The sequence below is a fragment of the Heteronotia binoei genome, chromosome 10 (assembly GCF_032191835.1).
Source record: "Heteronotia binoei isolate CCM8104 ecotype False Entrance Well chromosome 10, APGP_CSIRO_Hbin_v1, whole genome shotgun sequence".
Taxonomy (NCBI): Eukaryota; Metazoa; Chordata; class Lepidosauria; order Squamata; family Gekkonidae; genus Heteronotia; species Heteronotia binoei.
The window spans coordinates 72,674,698-72,689,733 of NC_083232.1; the positions used below are offsets into that span (position 1 = coordinate 72,674,698).

Genomic DNA, 15,036 nt, shown 5'->3' on the forward strand with positions numbered 1-15,036 from the left:
GATGTAAAAATGCTACTTGACATCTCCATCACCACATTGCTTTGCATGGAAACAGATCATAACATACTGATAATTATATCTCAGGCTCTTGTGAGAACATTGTGAGCTCATAGGTGTGAGAGACAGTCCAAAATATTATGGACAGAGAGGCTGGAAAGCTGCCCAGATTCTCTGTCACTGTTTCTGAATGTGTTTGGCAAGTTAGTGAAAGACCATTAGAAGAGTAGTAATCAATCTAATGACTAGAGTAGTAAACCTTGAAAGAAATAATAGCACCCATGGGGAAAATATACTTTGCCTTTTGGTTGGTAAAGGCTCAAAACAAAGCTGTCTTCTAAGAACATCTGGGGAAAAAAACCTGTCTGGTTGCCCAACTCATTGGGAATTTATACTTGCACTCAGAAATGCTGTACCTAAAGGGTGATTGAATACTGGGAGACAGGCTTGTTCTTTCTCACAGCAAGTTAAATATGTACTTGTAATATAACAAAATCATCATACGTTTAACTGATTCTTGATTTAAACTAATCTAGATCTGGAGAGGGGAGCATAGGTTCTCTAAAACTCTTCTATCAAAGTAGGGTAAGCACTGTGATGGTGGATTAACCTTTATAGATTCTATGTTTATATGTAAGTGAATATCAAAGGTGTATGGAGCTGGTATAGTACTGGGAGGAATGATGAGAGTTAGAAACATGCCGTTCATCTACAGTATGGAAATCATTATAATAGTGGTTGTCTTTTACAGTATTGGGGATTTACAAATCCACAGAATAATAGTAGCGTCTGTACCTTTAGGAAATGAATGCCTTTGAAGATCTCAGTGGCCACTGAATGATGCCAACTGTTCCAGCCTCAGTAGCTTTCAAGCTCTTGTTTCTTGTCAGTAAAGGGCAAGAGGAGGGGCAGGACTGGATTCAAGCTAACTGATACCTTATGCACAACCCAACAATGGTGCCCCTTGGCACAAGACATTAAGACTCAATAAGGGTTGAAAGTGAAAAAAAAGATTAAAAATTCAGTTTTCTTCCAGGCCATTCCCCCAGACCAGACCCAAATATAAATATATATATGTATGTGTGTGTGTGTATGTATGTTTGTGTATGTATATGTGTATATGTGAATATGTGTATTTATGTTTATTTTGCATAATACTGTTCTTAATACTGTTTTGCTTAATACAGAGAGCCGGTTTGGTGTAGGGGTTAAGTGTGCGGACTCTTATCTGGGAGAACCGGGTTTGATTCCCACTCCTTCACTTGCACCTGCTGGAATGGCCTTGAGTCAGCCATAGCTCTGGCAGATGTTGTCCTTGAAAGGGCAACTGCTGTGAGAGCCCTCTCAGCCCCACCCACCTCACAGGGTTGTGGAGAGAGAAGATATAGGAGATTGTAAGCCGCTCTGAGTCTCTGATTCAGAGAGAAGGGTGGGGTAAAAATCTGCAATTCTTCTTCTTAATGATTAATTCGGAGGGGGTGGGGAAAGCAGTTTTTGCTTTTGAGAGCAATTTTGGGCTTCCAGGATTCTCCAGCTCCTCTCCCTTGGTCTGGCAGCAACCACTTGGTAACTTGCTGCTATTCAGCAGCCAGTGTGGTGTAGTGGTAAGAGTTTCAGATTAGGATCTGAAAAACACACATTTGAATCCCCACTCTGAGGTTTACCATTTGCCTGTCTGCAATTGATAAGCTTCCGTTCCTGCCCTCCACTGCCTGCACTTGAACAGTGGAACAGCAGAAATGTTACAGCATTTGCAGCACCAGCACTCTAGGAATTACCCAAATCACTGTGATTTTTACCCTTATCCTTTCTGGGCTCATTTTGGCCTCCTAGTTCACTCCTGCTCTCCTCCCAGCATTTGATTATAAAAACCAGGACTTGGCAGTCTTAGCGATATTGTTGTGGCTGCCTAGCAAGGCCCATACGACCTACAAGATCTTAGAATATAATCTTATGGGAGTTTAGTGATACAGTGCGCACATGAATGTGTAAAACCTTTGCTGGTGTTATACCGTTAATATGTATTTTCTTTTTTTCTTGTGCACTTTGGCCTGAGCAGGATAATATGAACACACATTTTGTGAAACTGTTTTAGAGTGAAAAATTATTACCACAATCCAGAGAGCAATGTCTAAGAGTACACTTTTGGGAGTTTGCCCCCTTCCCTTATAGAACCACCAGGGCTTTTTTTTTTAGTAGGAACGCACAGGAACATAGTTCCTGCTGGCTTGGCATCAGGGTATGTGACCTAATTTTTCTACAAAAAAGCCCTGTGTGAAACAATGATGACATCAGGGGTTGTGGCCTAATACACAAATGAGCTCCTGCTGGGTTTTCCCAACATTTATTTTTTTATTTTATTTTATTTTATTTTAATTTATTTATTTATTTATTTATTTATTTATTTATTTATTTATGTATCTATCTATCTATCTATCTATCTATCTATCTATCTATCTATCTATCTATCTATCTATCTATCTATCTATCTATCTATCTATCTATCTATCTATCTATCTATCTATCTATCTATCTATCTATCAAATTTATATAATAAGCCCTGAGAACCTCATTTTTGAACACACATTTTTCAAAAGCTCTTGGGTTTGCAGAAGTAGGTTGATCTATGAGGAATGCTCCTTTAGACTTTTTTCTCAAGCCATGGGTCATGTTTAGCTGGTAGACTGCTTGCCTGACTAGAGCTGACCTGATCTGTAATTTGTGTTTGTTTGGTTACAGCCTGTCGGAATTCCAGGATTTGTCAAAATAGAGAGTTTCCTCTACGTGTACCGAAGGCGCTTCTCGGGCTGCCAGTCCCACTTCACATGTTCATCTGGAGACTTACAGCACCTACTGACACCAACATAGAACTGAGGGCTCCAAACTTGAAACTACAGCAACATATGCCCAAACAACAATATATATGCAGTGGAAGTTACAGTTATGCCATTAATGGGACCACTCCAGGGAAGACCTTAACTTTTGGTATATACTGTCCAGGGGGAGCCATTGAAAAAATTCAGATCAGAAACAACGTCAGCGTAAGCCTGAAGACATTTGGGAAAAAGTTCAATGATGATGCTCAGAATCAGGATCTGAAGTTGGTTTTTGTGCCAGAAATGAAAGGTAAATGCATTTCCCTTTTATTTAGGATTGCTGGGAAATTCCTGAAGGTTTTGGGAGTGGAGGGACCTCAGCAGAGTCCACCTTCCAGAGCAGCCATTTTCTTCAGGAGAACTGATCTCTGTCACCTGAAGACCAGTTGCAGGGCTTTGTTTGTAGAAAAAGCTCAGCAGGGACTCATTTGCATATTAGGCCACACCCTTGACATCACCATTGTTTCACACATGGCTTTTTTAGTAGAAAAAGCCCAGCAGGGACTCATTTGCATATTAGGCCACACCCTCTGGTGCCTGGCCACTGCGTTCCTGCTCACAAAAAGCCCTGACCGGTTGTAATTCTGGGAGATCTTCAACCACCACCTGGAGACTGGCAACTCTACTTTTATTCTTTGAATAAAAGAAAAGAATCAAATTTTGTATGCATTTGTACAGATTGCTAAGTGCTTGGATGGCACCTTCTGAAACTTAGTTTTAACATCATGAGACTGAAATCTATTAATTAATATTTGGGTAGGAATACTTTCTGAAATGAGTTGGACTGAATTGGCACCTCAGTTTTAGAATGCCCTTCCCTTTGAGGCATGCCTGGTACCGACATTGCTCCCTTTTAGGCCGAAACGGTTCTGCCCATCCAGGCAAAAGGCTGGTCTTTTAACACCATTTTGTAGTGTGCTTTTAGTCTGAAAACTGTTGTTTGAAGCTGCTCTTAGGCTGTGGCTGCAGTTTTTAATTCTGGATTTTAATTAATAACTGTTAGTTTTTATTATTTATTTTGCAAGCAGCCTTGTGCAAATTCCCTGGAGCAGTGGCATAAAATCTTTCTAAATAAGTAAACAGGGTAGCAAGCAGAGAACAGGTAGCCTGGAAGGGCAGTAGAATTAAGACACCAGTAGCAGCACAAGCAGCAGTCAAAGGTTCAGATACCTCACCACCAATACTCTCTCTAAGCTGTGGAGTCTTGTGACTCCAAAAATTCTACTTGGTGAGCTACTGACATTAAAGTTGTGAGTGACTGCATAAATAAGGTTGCTCTGGGGTCATCCTTCCTGAGCGAAGACAAAAAATGTGTGAGCCAGAGGCTAAAAAACTGTGAGCTAGCTCATACTAACTCAGCTTGAGGGAACACTGTTCACCACCTGCATGTATTTGCTTTGATTTGTTTGGCATCTGTATATCCATCTTGGGAGTCAGGATGGCATCCATGGAGTTCCCAGGTTGTCTTCCAGACTGGAAGCCAGACCTGTTTATCTTCAGCAGGAAGGTTACATTTAGGACCGTCATATTAGCACCTGGGCTCAATGCTTGAAGCTCAACCTTCTAGTTCTTTTATTTCAGCAGATGTTGTCTGTGTATTTTTTCCCCAAAGTGTTCTCTGGAATAGTGAAGATTATAAACTTTATTTATTTATTTTAAAAATCTATGTCTGGTGTGCAATAAGTGCAAAGTTCACATAGCCTCAGTTAAAGGGGACAGTCTGTAGCACAGGAAGAGCGAATGAACAGCAAGGGGAAAAATTAAACTTTAATGTTGGTCTTTCTCAAAGCAGGAGTGGAGGAGTTCAACCTGGAGTTGGCAACCTTGTGGGGATGGCAGCTATAAAATATTTTAAACCCCCTTCACAAAGTGTACATTAGGGCTCCCAACCTCCAGGTAGTGGTTGGAAAACTTCCGGGATTACAACTGATCTCCAAGCAATAGAAATCAGTTCACCTGGAGAAAATGGCCTCTTTGGATGGTGGACTCTATGGCATTATACCCCATTGATGCCCCTCCCCTCCCCAAACCCCACCCACCTCTACCCTCCAAATCTCCAGGGATTTTCCAACCCAGAGTTAGCAACCCTAAAGTTATAATAAGTTTAAAGGGAGTAAAGATGAAATTTCTTGGATGGAGGCAACTCTGGAATCCTAACGGCTAATTTGCTCCAGAATTTTATCAAAAAGTTACAGGATCTTTAGGTCCTCCATAACAATGATGTGTTACCAAGAGGTTTTAAGGTAGTTTTAATTCTGCTTGGTAATGTGATCAAGAAAATTTCCTTTAGCAAAGTGTCCCTTTGGCCTTAACGGTAATGAAGAAATGACTTTGCAGCCCTGACCTGGATATCCCTGGCAAGCCTGATCTTGTCAGATCTTGGAAGCAAAGCAGAGCCAACCCTGGAAAGTACTTGGATGGGAGACCTCCAAGGAACACCAGGAAGCAGAGGCAGGTTAATCCAGCCACCTCTATGAAAAATGTCCAAAATGTTCTCAGTAGGGGTTGCCATTAGTCACCATGACTTCCAGGTACACAAGTGCGTGCACACACAAACACAATACAAAAAATACCAGAAGAGAAAAGGAATGACTTGGCATATCTCCTCCTTGTGTCTCTACAGAAGATTGCATTTTCACAGTTACCCCAGCTCCAAAATCCAAAATTTACTTAGAGACCCCTAACTGGGTAGATGGTCTGCCTTCCTACATGAATGTCTACTGGAACATCAGTGTCCCACAGAAGAATATTGCACAGCTTCAGTTCTTATCTGGCTGGAATGATCTTACCTGTGACAAGGCATGGGCTTATGTCTATGTTAAAGAGCAGAGACCAAATGGAGAAGAAATCTCATGCCGTAATGATGAATCGCTGCCAAAGGTTCCACATATGCGTCATAATTTCTGGGTCAACATAAGTAACTGTAAACCATCTCCTCAGAAATTACTGTCCATGCAGTTCGCAGTGACAATTACTGACAAAAAATCAGGTGGGTGTTGTTCTTTGTGTCTGATTTCATGTAACGGTGTTTCCTGTGACTCTCCACAAAAAGGGAGATTAATTCTACCAAGAGTTAAACTTTTCAGTTTGCTTCTTTTCTTTGCAGCTATTAAGGAGAGAGAGGAGAACCACCTCCCTGCTACTTGATTTCAGATGAATGGGTTTAAGCTGGAGTAACTCTCATTAGGATTGCATTGTAAGGGTTTACATTTTGGGGACCACATTCAGCACCTTCCTAGTTATGAATGTGACTAAATAGTCAAGTTTACTCAGATGAATTATGCAATTTGGGTTATGTTCTCCCCAGGGCTTTTTTGTAGCAGGAACTTGTTTGCATATTAGGCCACATACCCCTCATGTAGTGAATCCTCCAAGAGTTTACAGAGCTGTTAGTACAGTGCCTTCTGTGAGCTCCAGGAGGATTAGCTACATCAGGGGTGTGTGGCCTAATATGAAAAGGAGTTCCTGCTACAAAAAAAGCCTTGATCCTCCCCATGCTTGCTTATTTATTTATTCACAAAATTTGCATCCTGACTCCTTACAAGGGCCACCAAGGTGGCTTATGTGTGCACACCATGAGACTTTGCTTTCATTAATAAAACTTGTCTGACCAGAGAACATAAGTATAAAAAATTAATATGATAAAAAAGACATAACAGAGTTAAATATTACAAAACATACAATTTTCACAGGAAGCACTGATGAATTAAAATTACTATTGTAAAAAAATTGGCAGCAGATCAAGATTACTGACTCGGCATCTGCCAATACAGGAGAGATTGCCCAGGATTCAACAGGACACTGATATTTGATCAACATAGGCATAATCCAAAGATCGGGGTACAGTCCATTGATTGCAAAGTTACATGAGACGAATTGTAGTCTCTATTGTACCAGATTTGCAGTAGCAAAATTTAAAAAGTGCCCTCCTCAGTTCTGCTCTCTGCAAAACATTCAGTCTGCCAAGCATGAAAACATGCCTGTGATGAAGGGTTATAAGGGAACTGAAGTACGAGGGAAGGGTTGCAGAGATGAAGTAGAACATAAGCACCTTGCATGCGGCTGCTTACTAGCATGATCCAGATGGGTTAACTTCTTCTTGATGGTTCTCAGTACTTCCTGATAGCTAACCATAATGAAGGGGGGAGACCAATGGACTCAGGTCTATTATCTGCACACTTCTCCCACACATTTTTGAAAGTATCTTCCTTCAGTAGATGCAATAGCTCTGCTGGGCATCAGGCATCAAGGAAAAGAACCTTCAGTCTTAAATTAAAGGCTCCTATCTAGGCACTGTGGAACTCTAATTACATCTATCTAGCATTCAACCAGGACTTATCAGGTCAAGTGTATTACCCCCTTTAAGAGTTGTTAGGAGAGTGGGGTGAGCTTTTCAACACTAGAGTTATGCTGAGATTTCATGAGCTGTTCAATAAAAAGAAATGTGATCACAAAATGAACTGAAGAAGAAGACTGCAGATTTATACCCCACCCTTGTTTCAGAAACTCAGAGTGCCTTACAATCTCCTATATCTTCTCCCCCCACAACAGACACTCTGTGAGGTGGTTGGGACTGAGAGGGCTCTCACAGCAGCTGCCCTTTCAAGAACAGCTCCTGCGATAGCTATGGCTGACCCATGGCCATTCCAGCAGGTGCAAGTGGAGGAGTGGAGAATCAAACCCAGTTCTCCCAGATAAGAGTCTGCACACTTAACCACTACACCAAACTAGCTCTCATATCAAACTGTCTGCAGCAGTATTTACAGGAATAGGTGAATTCAGAGCAAGTCTGCATAGGATTGTAAGTCTCCTGTCCCTTGAGGAAGGAAGGACGTTTTCTTCATCTCACTGTCAAATACAAGTTTTGGAACTCAAAACCAGACAGCTGTGCGGACAATATCAATACATTGATTGCAACACATACGCTTTTAAAAGGAATGCCTAAAGATACTGAGGTTGAAAAGGAGGACTTCAGTCCTAAGAAGGTTGGAGTCCAGTGGCACCTTTAAGACCAATCAAGTTTTATTCAAAATGTAAGCTTTTGTGTGCTAAAAGCACACATCATCAGACAATAGTATGAAATATTGAAGGCACAGTCACAAACAATTCCTATGAAAAAGAAAAATGAGACAAGCCCAAAGAAGACAAGGTGGCTCCATAAAACAGCTTTCTAAGGACTTGAGAAATAAAAAGACTTAGTTAGGAAACGGAAGGAGGGACTTCTAACCAAGGATGACTATAAACAAATAACCAGTGCTCTTAGAGAGAGAGTTAGGAAAGCTAAACCTCAGTATGAGCCTAGGCTAGTGAGAAATTTTTATTGAAAACAATAAAAAAGGGTTCTTAGTTCAAAGCAAGAGCAAGGACATAGTAGGTTGATTGCAGGGACAGAAAAGTGAAATTGTAACAGGTGATGAAGAGAGGGCAGAATTGCTCAATTCCTACTTTCCCCCAGCCTTCTCTTGCGAGGGAAATGGTGCTCAACATGGTAGAAACAGAACACATGATGAGGGAAGAGAGTTGTAGCCTAGGATCAGCATAGAGGTAGTACATAAACACCTAGTTTCTTTAAAACCTCAGAGCCAGATGAACTGCATCCAAGGGTACTAAAACTTGTGGATGTAATTAATGAGCCTCTGACCATTATTTGTGAGAATTCTTGGAGAACAGGTGAGGTGCTAGAAGACTGGAGGTGAGCAAATGTTGTCCCCATCATCAAAAAGGGGGGAAAGGAGGATCCGGTAACTACCAGCCTGTCAGCTTGAAAAGTTTTAGAACAAATCCTGGAAAAGTTTTAGAACAAATCATCAAACAGTCAGTCCTTGAGCATTTAGAAAGGACAGCTATGATTACCAGGAGCCAGCATGGGTTTCTCAAGAACAAGTCATGTCAGACTAACCTTATCTCTTTTCTTTGAGAAAGTTACTACCTTGCTAGAGCAAAAGAATGCTGTAGACATAGTTTATCTTGATTTCAGTAAGGCTTTTGATATGTTTCCACATAATAATCTTGCTAACAAGTTGATAAAATGTGGTTTGGATCCTATTACTGCTAAATGGATCTGTAACTGGTTGACAGTTGTACTCAAAGAGTGCTTGTCAATGGTTCCTCATTTTCTTGGAGAGGAATGACAAGTAGAGTGCCTCAAGGATCTGTCGTGGGAGCTGTTTTGTTCAATGTCTTTATAAATGACTTGGATGAAAGAATAGAGGGAATGCTTATTAAATTTACAGATGATACTAAATTGGGAGGGGCAGCAAATACAGTAGAAGACAGAGTGAGGATACAGGATAATCTTGACAAGCTGGAAAACTGGGCTAAAATAAATAAAATGAATTTTAACTGGGATAAATGTAAAATTCTGCATTTACATAGGAAAAACCCAATGCCTAATTATGGAATGGGGGAGACTTGTCTTGGCAGTAGTATGTGTGAAAAGGATCTAGGGATCTTAGTGGATCATACACAGAACATGAGTCAGCAGTGTAATGCAGTAGCTTAAAAAGCAACTTGATTTTGGGCTGTATCCATAAAATAGAGTCCAGATTATGTGAAATGATGGTATTGCTCTACTCTGCTCTGGTTAGACCTCACCTAGAATATTGTGTTCAGTCCTGGGCACCACAATTTAAGAAGGATAGAGACAAGCTGGAACATGTCCAGAGGAGGACAATTAAGTTGGTGTGGGGTCTGGAGTCTCAGACTGGCTTCCAGTCTCCTTTCCCTTTCCCACAACAGATACCATGTGAGGTAGGTGAGGCTGAGAAAGTTTTGACAGAAACTGCTCATGAGAGAACAGCTCTGACAGACTGATGACTGACCCAAGGTCACTCCAGCAGCTTCATGTGGAGGAGTGGGGAATCAAACCTGGTTCTCTGAGATAAGAGTCCATGCACTTAACCATTACACCAAACATAATTTTACACTAGATACAAATAATAAATGGAATGCACAGTAAAAAATATTTCACATTATTAAAATTAGTAAATTAAAAAGACAGAATAAAAACAAAAATAAGGTATCTGAAAAAGTGACTCGTAAAAGCCCTACCACAAATTTTGTTCGTCTTTAAGGTGCTACTGGACCCTTACCCTTTACTTGTTGTGAAGTACAGCTTTAGTTAATAACTATCTTGCAATGTTGGAAGGGGGAAGGATGTCAAGCAAAGATCTGGGTGATTCATATTTTCACTTCATAGCCAGTACATTTGTCCAAAAAACCCCCTAGTATTATGAAATTGCCAGTTAGCTATGAAATCTCCCCCACCCATCCACCCTGTCTCTTTTAGGAGAATTGGCACAAATATTCCTTTCTGTGTGCACTGCAATGTTTGTAGTACTTTTTGTCAGACACACACAAGCCAGGGAATGCATTTTCTGTTGTGACTGATTCTTTAGATAATGTTAGGTTGTAATAGAGATTTTTTTTATCTCCATGCCTCTTTCTGCGATGATTTGACTGTCATATCTTGCAAACATTGTATTCTTAACAAGAGAGTACACTCTGGGGTTTTTTGTATTCTTAAATTGCATATGATCTGGTGGTGGTTTTCATTTTGTTCCCCTCTCTCTCATAGTGCTGCCATCAGTAACAAAGCGACCATCCACCCACCTGTCAGCCGTGGGAAAGGCAGCCCCTTGTTCTTTCTGTGCTGAAATTTCATGTGTTTTCCCCCCCGGCTTTGTTTTTTTTTAAAGTGTGCATTTAAAAAAAATCCTCTCAAGGAGAGAGTTTAGACTTAAGTCCTTCCCTTCCAGATCCTGTTCTCCCTGGATTTTTTTCCAGGTTACATAGGAAAAGTGTTTGTCAGAGCACACCCACTTACTCATAAAGACATGTCACATTCCAGAAGCAGAAAAGTGAGGGAAACACAGCAGCTATGATTCCAGATGTCTGAACTGCCTCTTCAGTTACATCTTGTTGAATAACTTTCTCCTCTTATCTCTTCACAGGTTTGGCTGTCATCATTGGCGTGGTGGCTGGTGTGCTTGCGGTGCTCATAGTTATTGGGCTTGCTGTATGCTGCGTTAAGAAAAAGAAGTAGGTTCACAAGTAGTGTTAAAATATATCATTTTTGTCAAGGAGAACTGGGTTCTCTCATCCGGCTGTCCTACAGGAAACTTTTCCTGAACTGACTATTCAGGTGGTTGTCAGAAATCACAGCACTGATGGCATTGGGGTGGGTGGGTGGGATGTCTACAGCCGCAGCAGCAAACTGTCACCTTCTGTTGTTCATAAAGGACACACGACTGCAGTCCTCTTCAGATGGTCCATTTTGGCACTCCCAACCACACATGTGCAAGCTATCTGTCTTCCTCCTGTTATGCACAGTTGCCATTTTGTGTGAAAAGGGCAATGCATGTATTTTTTATGCTCTTGCATCTTTGGAACATGCCAACAGAAATTTGAGGGAACTAACTTACCAAAGCTTAGCACACATGGAAAATATCCTTTTTTTAAAACAAAATGGTGATCACATTGGGAGAATCACAGGTGGTTTGTGCCCCCATTATGCCTGGTTAAAACGCCAAAATTTAGCCTCCATTAAGTAGTGAGTTGTGGTTCAGGTGTACTCTAGCATGCCCCAAGAGGTCCAGTGGAAGGTCCTCTTCTCTCCCACAGCTTCCCTGAAGTGAGAGATGTATCTAGATAAACTTGAAAAAGTAGTCTTTTTGTGAGTAATCTTGTGTTAGCCTAAAGGGGAGGGGCACAAGGCTAGTTGTTTTCTGGCATCCATATCAAGTTTTCATTCAGCAAGAGCATGACTGGATGACTGAAAAGTACAAAGTAAATTGGTCCCTGTAATACGTTGGTCACTCTCTTGCTTCTTGTTACCTGAATTCCATTCAACAGGAAATTGACTGTGGTTGCTATTGTAAAGTGAATTCAGTCAGCTCTTAAGTAAGCAGCAACAGTTTATTCAAGAAGAAACAGTCACAAACAACACAGGCAGTTCAACTCTACACAGTGGCTGAGTAAGACATGCCCCCTTTGGTTGGCGGCAATCTCCCCTATTGGTCTCTCCAGGATCCTTTATTTGCATTTCCTGTAAGAAATACCTTGCATCCTGATTGGCCAGTTCTCAGAATGTAGGCATTAGGATCCTGGAGAGTATTGGAAGCGTGCTTCAAGCTCAGGCCCAGTATAGCAGTAGGAACTATAATACATAACAGTTGCCCCCATGCTACACATGTTGAAATCATTAAGAGAGGTTCTAGTCCAGTAGATTGTAATGTGTTCTTAAAACAACTGGGGTTAATTGGCATGCTTGGGTGGTAAATGTGGTCAAATACTATTAGGGTTGCCAAGTCCACTAAAAGAAATATCTAGGGACTTTGGGAGTGGAGCCAGAAGACTTTGGGGGTGGAGCCAGAAGACTTTGGGGGTGGAGCTAGGAGCAAGGGTGGGAGAAGCACGACTGAACTCCAAAAGGACTTCTGGCCATCGCACTGAAAGGGCCCCCACACACTTTAAATGCCTTCCTTCCACTGGAAATAATGAAGGATAGGGACACCTCCTTTTGGGGCGCATAGAATTAGACCTCCTGGTCCAATCCTTTTGAAACTTGGAGGGTGTTTTGAGAAGAAGCACAGGAAATTGCACTGCAAATTTGGTGCCTCTACCGCAAAAAACAGGCGCCTTCCCCAGAGACCTGCAGATCAGCTCTTCATTATAGCGTATGGGAATCGGTCACCATAGGGAATAATGGAGAGCCCAGCAGAGCTTTCCCTCCCCCCTCCCCCACTTTCTGATGACCCTGAAGCGGGGGGGAGGGCCTCCAAACCAGGGGATCCCCTGCCTCCACCTGGGGATTGGCAACCCTAAATGCTATTCATATAGAGGTATCAAAGTGTGGTGTAATGTATCCCAGTAGGCAGCTGTGCTGGTCTGAAGCGATAGAACAAAGCAGTAGACAAGTGCACCTTTAAGACCACCTAAGTTGGTTGGTCTTAAAGGTGCACTTGTCTACTGCTTTGTGGTGTAACAGTTACTGCCAAATTAGAACTGGAGTATCCTACTATCCCTGCTCAGCTTCATGCTCACTGGGTGATCTTGGATCACTCAATCTGAACCTAACTTCTTCATGAGGTGGTCGTGAGGAGAAAAGGAGAACTGCTGTGAGCCTCTGGGAAAGAGGGGTGGAGTAAATATGTGAAGGACAGATAGAGAAAATGTAGAATACAGTGCTCACCTTGTAAGTCTCTCCCTACTACCTCCCAGTTGTTGTTTGAGGTCAGGTTCACATGAAAGGGGCTTTTTGATATCCGCAAGTGTGGATATAGCTAAAATACCAACACTTCTTTTTTATGTCCATCAAAGACTCACATAAACTCATGGATTTATGCTTTAATAAAGGTTGCCTAATAAAATTGGGTGGTTTCCATGCCTAATTCTCTCCAAACCTGCTGCCCTCTATTCGTGCAACTCTCCTTCCCCTTTATTGGCATCACAAATCACATTGCTTTGATGTATCACTGCCTGGATCAGTGTACAGTCAAACCCCGAGTTGCCCAATCCCATCCTTCTTTTAGGAAGCCACGTCATGGGAAGCAGCGCTGACTGTCCTCTGTAGGTAGCCTCGTTTCACAAATGCCTAGGCCAGTGTCAGTGAGATTTAGCCAACCAGCGCAAACTCATAGGAGATTGACTCATGTGTATTTTTGAGATCTGGCAGTTTTGCTCTTTCTGTTAATTAGGCCCTGCGTGCAAGAAAATGGGAAATTGCATCAGGAAATGCTGAAATATGTGCTTTTTAAAAATTTATTTTTTCTGCTTTTCATTTGGTGGCTATTTCAAACAGTTTGTGTGCAGGGCAGAGGGTAGAAGGTGGGAGACTTTTCATTCTGTATGTATCTTCTGACCGAAGCTCAGCCAAAAGCCATACACGTCATGGCATTAGGGGTGCCCCCAAGATAGGGAGCTCCTTCTTGAGAGTCTAGGTCAGGGGTGTCAAACTCATTTGTTATGAGGACCGGATCTGACATAAATGAGACCTTGTTGGGCCGGGCCATGTGTGTACTATTTAAGATTAGGTAGCACAGATATAAACTTTTTAAATGACACAAACACAACTAAAGATTAAAAAAAGGAAAAACTTAAAACAAGACATGCTTAAAACATTAGCACTTGTTGGTCTTAAAGGTGCTTTCTTTGTATTTCTCCCATGGGATCCAGGGAACTGGGCAAAGGAAGCTCTGGCTCTTTCCCTTCCTCCCCAGGGGACCAGGAAGCAGAGGAACCTTAACAAATGGAGAAAATAGAGAACATAAGAGAAGCCATGTTGGATCAGGCCAACACTCTGTGTCACACAGTGACCAAAAAAGAAAGGGGGTTCACAAGTGGGGTAGAAGCCCTTCCACTTTGCCCCCCTCCAAGCACCAACAATATAGAACATCACTGCTCCAGACAGTTCCAATTATATGCTGTGGCTAATAGCCACTGATGGACCTCTGCTCCATATTTTTATCCAAACCCCTCTTGAAGCTGGCTGTGCTTATAGCCGTCACCACCTCCTGTGGCAGTGAATTCCACATGTTAATCACCCTTTGGGTGAAGAAGTACTTCCTTTTATCCGTTCTAACCCTACTGCTCAGCAATTTCATTGAATGCCCACGAGTTCTTGTATTGTGAGAAAGGGAGAAAAGTACTTTGTTCTCTACTTTCTCATCCCATGCATAATCTTGTAAACCTCTATCATGTCTCCCCACAGTCGACATTTCTCCAAGCTAAAGAGCCCCAAGTGTTTTAACCTTTCTTCATAGGAAAAGTGTTCCAAACCTTTATCATACTAGTTGCCCTTTTCTGGATTTTTTCCAATGCTATAATATCCTTATTGATGTGCGGTGATCAGAATTGTACAGTATTCCAAATGTGACCGCACCATCGATTTATACAGGGGCATTATGATACTGGCTGATTTATTTTCAGTTCCCTTCCTAATAATTCCCAGCATGGTGTTGGTCTTTTTTATTGCAATTGCACACTGTCCTGACATTTTCAGTGAGTTATCTACCACGACCCCAAGATCTCTTTCTTGGTCAGTCTCTCCAGGTTTTGCTCTGTAGCTCCTGTGCAATCGAGCAAGCCTTGCAAAGCAAGTTTAGATGCAGAAGGAAGCAAGAGAGAGGAAGAAGGAAGCAGACAAGAGCCAGTTGCTCAGGGG

General features: G+C 41.8%; 1 protein-coding gene across 1 annotated transcript in view; it reads left to right on the forward strand.

The window, feature by feature from the left end:
- CDCP1 (CUB domain containing protein 1) overlaps window positions 1-15,036 on the forward strand; it is a 52,935-nt gene that overhangs the window by 35,431 nt on the left and 2,468 nt on the right. The window contains exons 6-8 of the mRNA XM_060247717.1: window positions 2,737-3,123; window positions 5,497-5,862; window positions 10,826-10,913. Of these exons, the coding sequence (XP_060103700.1) occupies window positions 2,737-3,123; window positions 5,497-5,862; window positions 10,826-10,913 (841 nt within the window). The remainder of the gene's footprint in view (window positions 1-2,736; window positions 3,124-5,496; window positions 5,863-10,825; window positions 10,914-15,036) is intronic.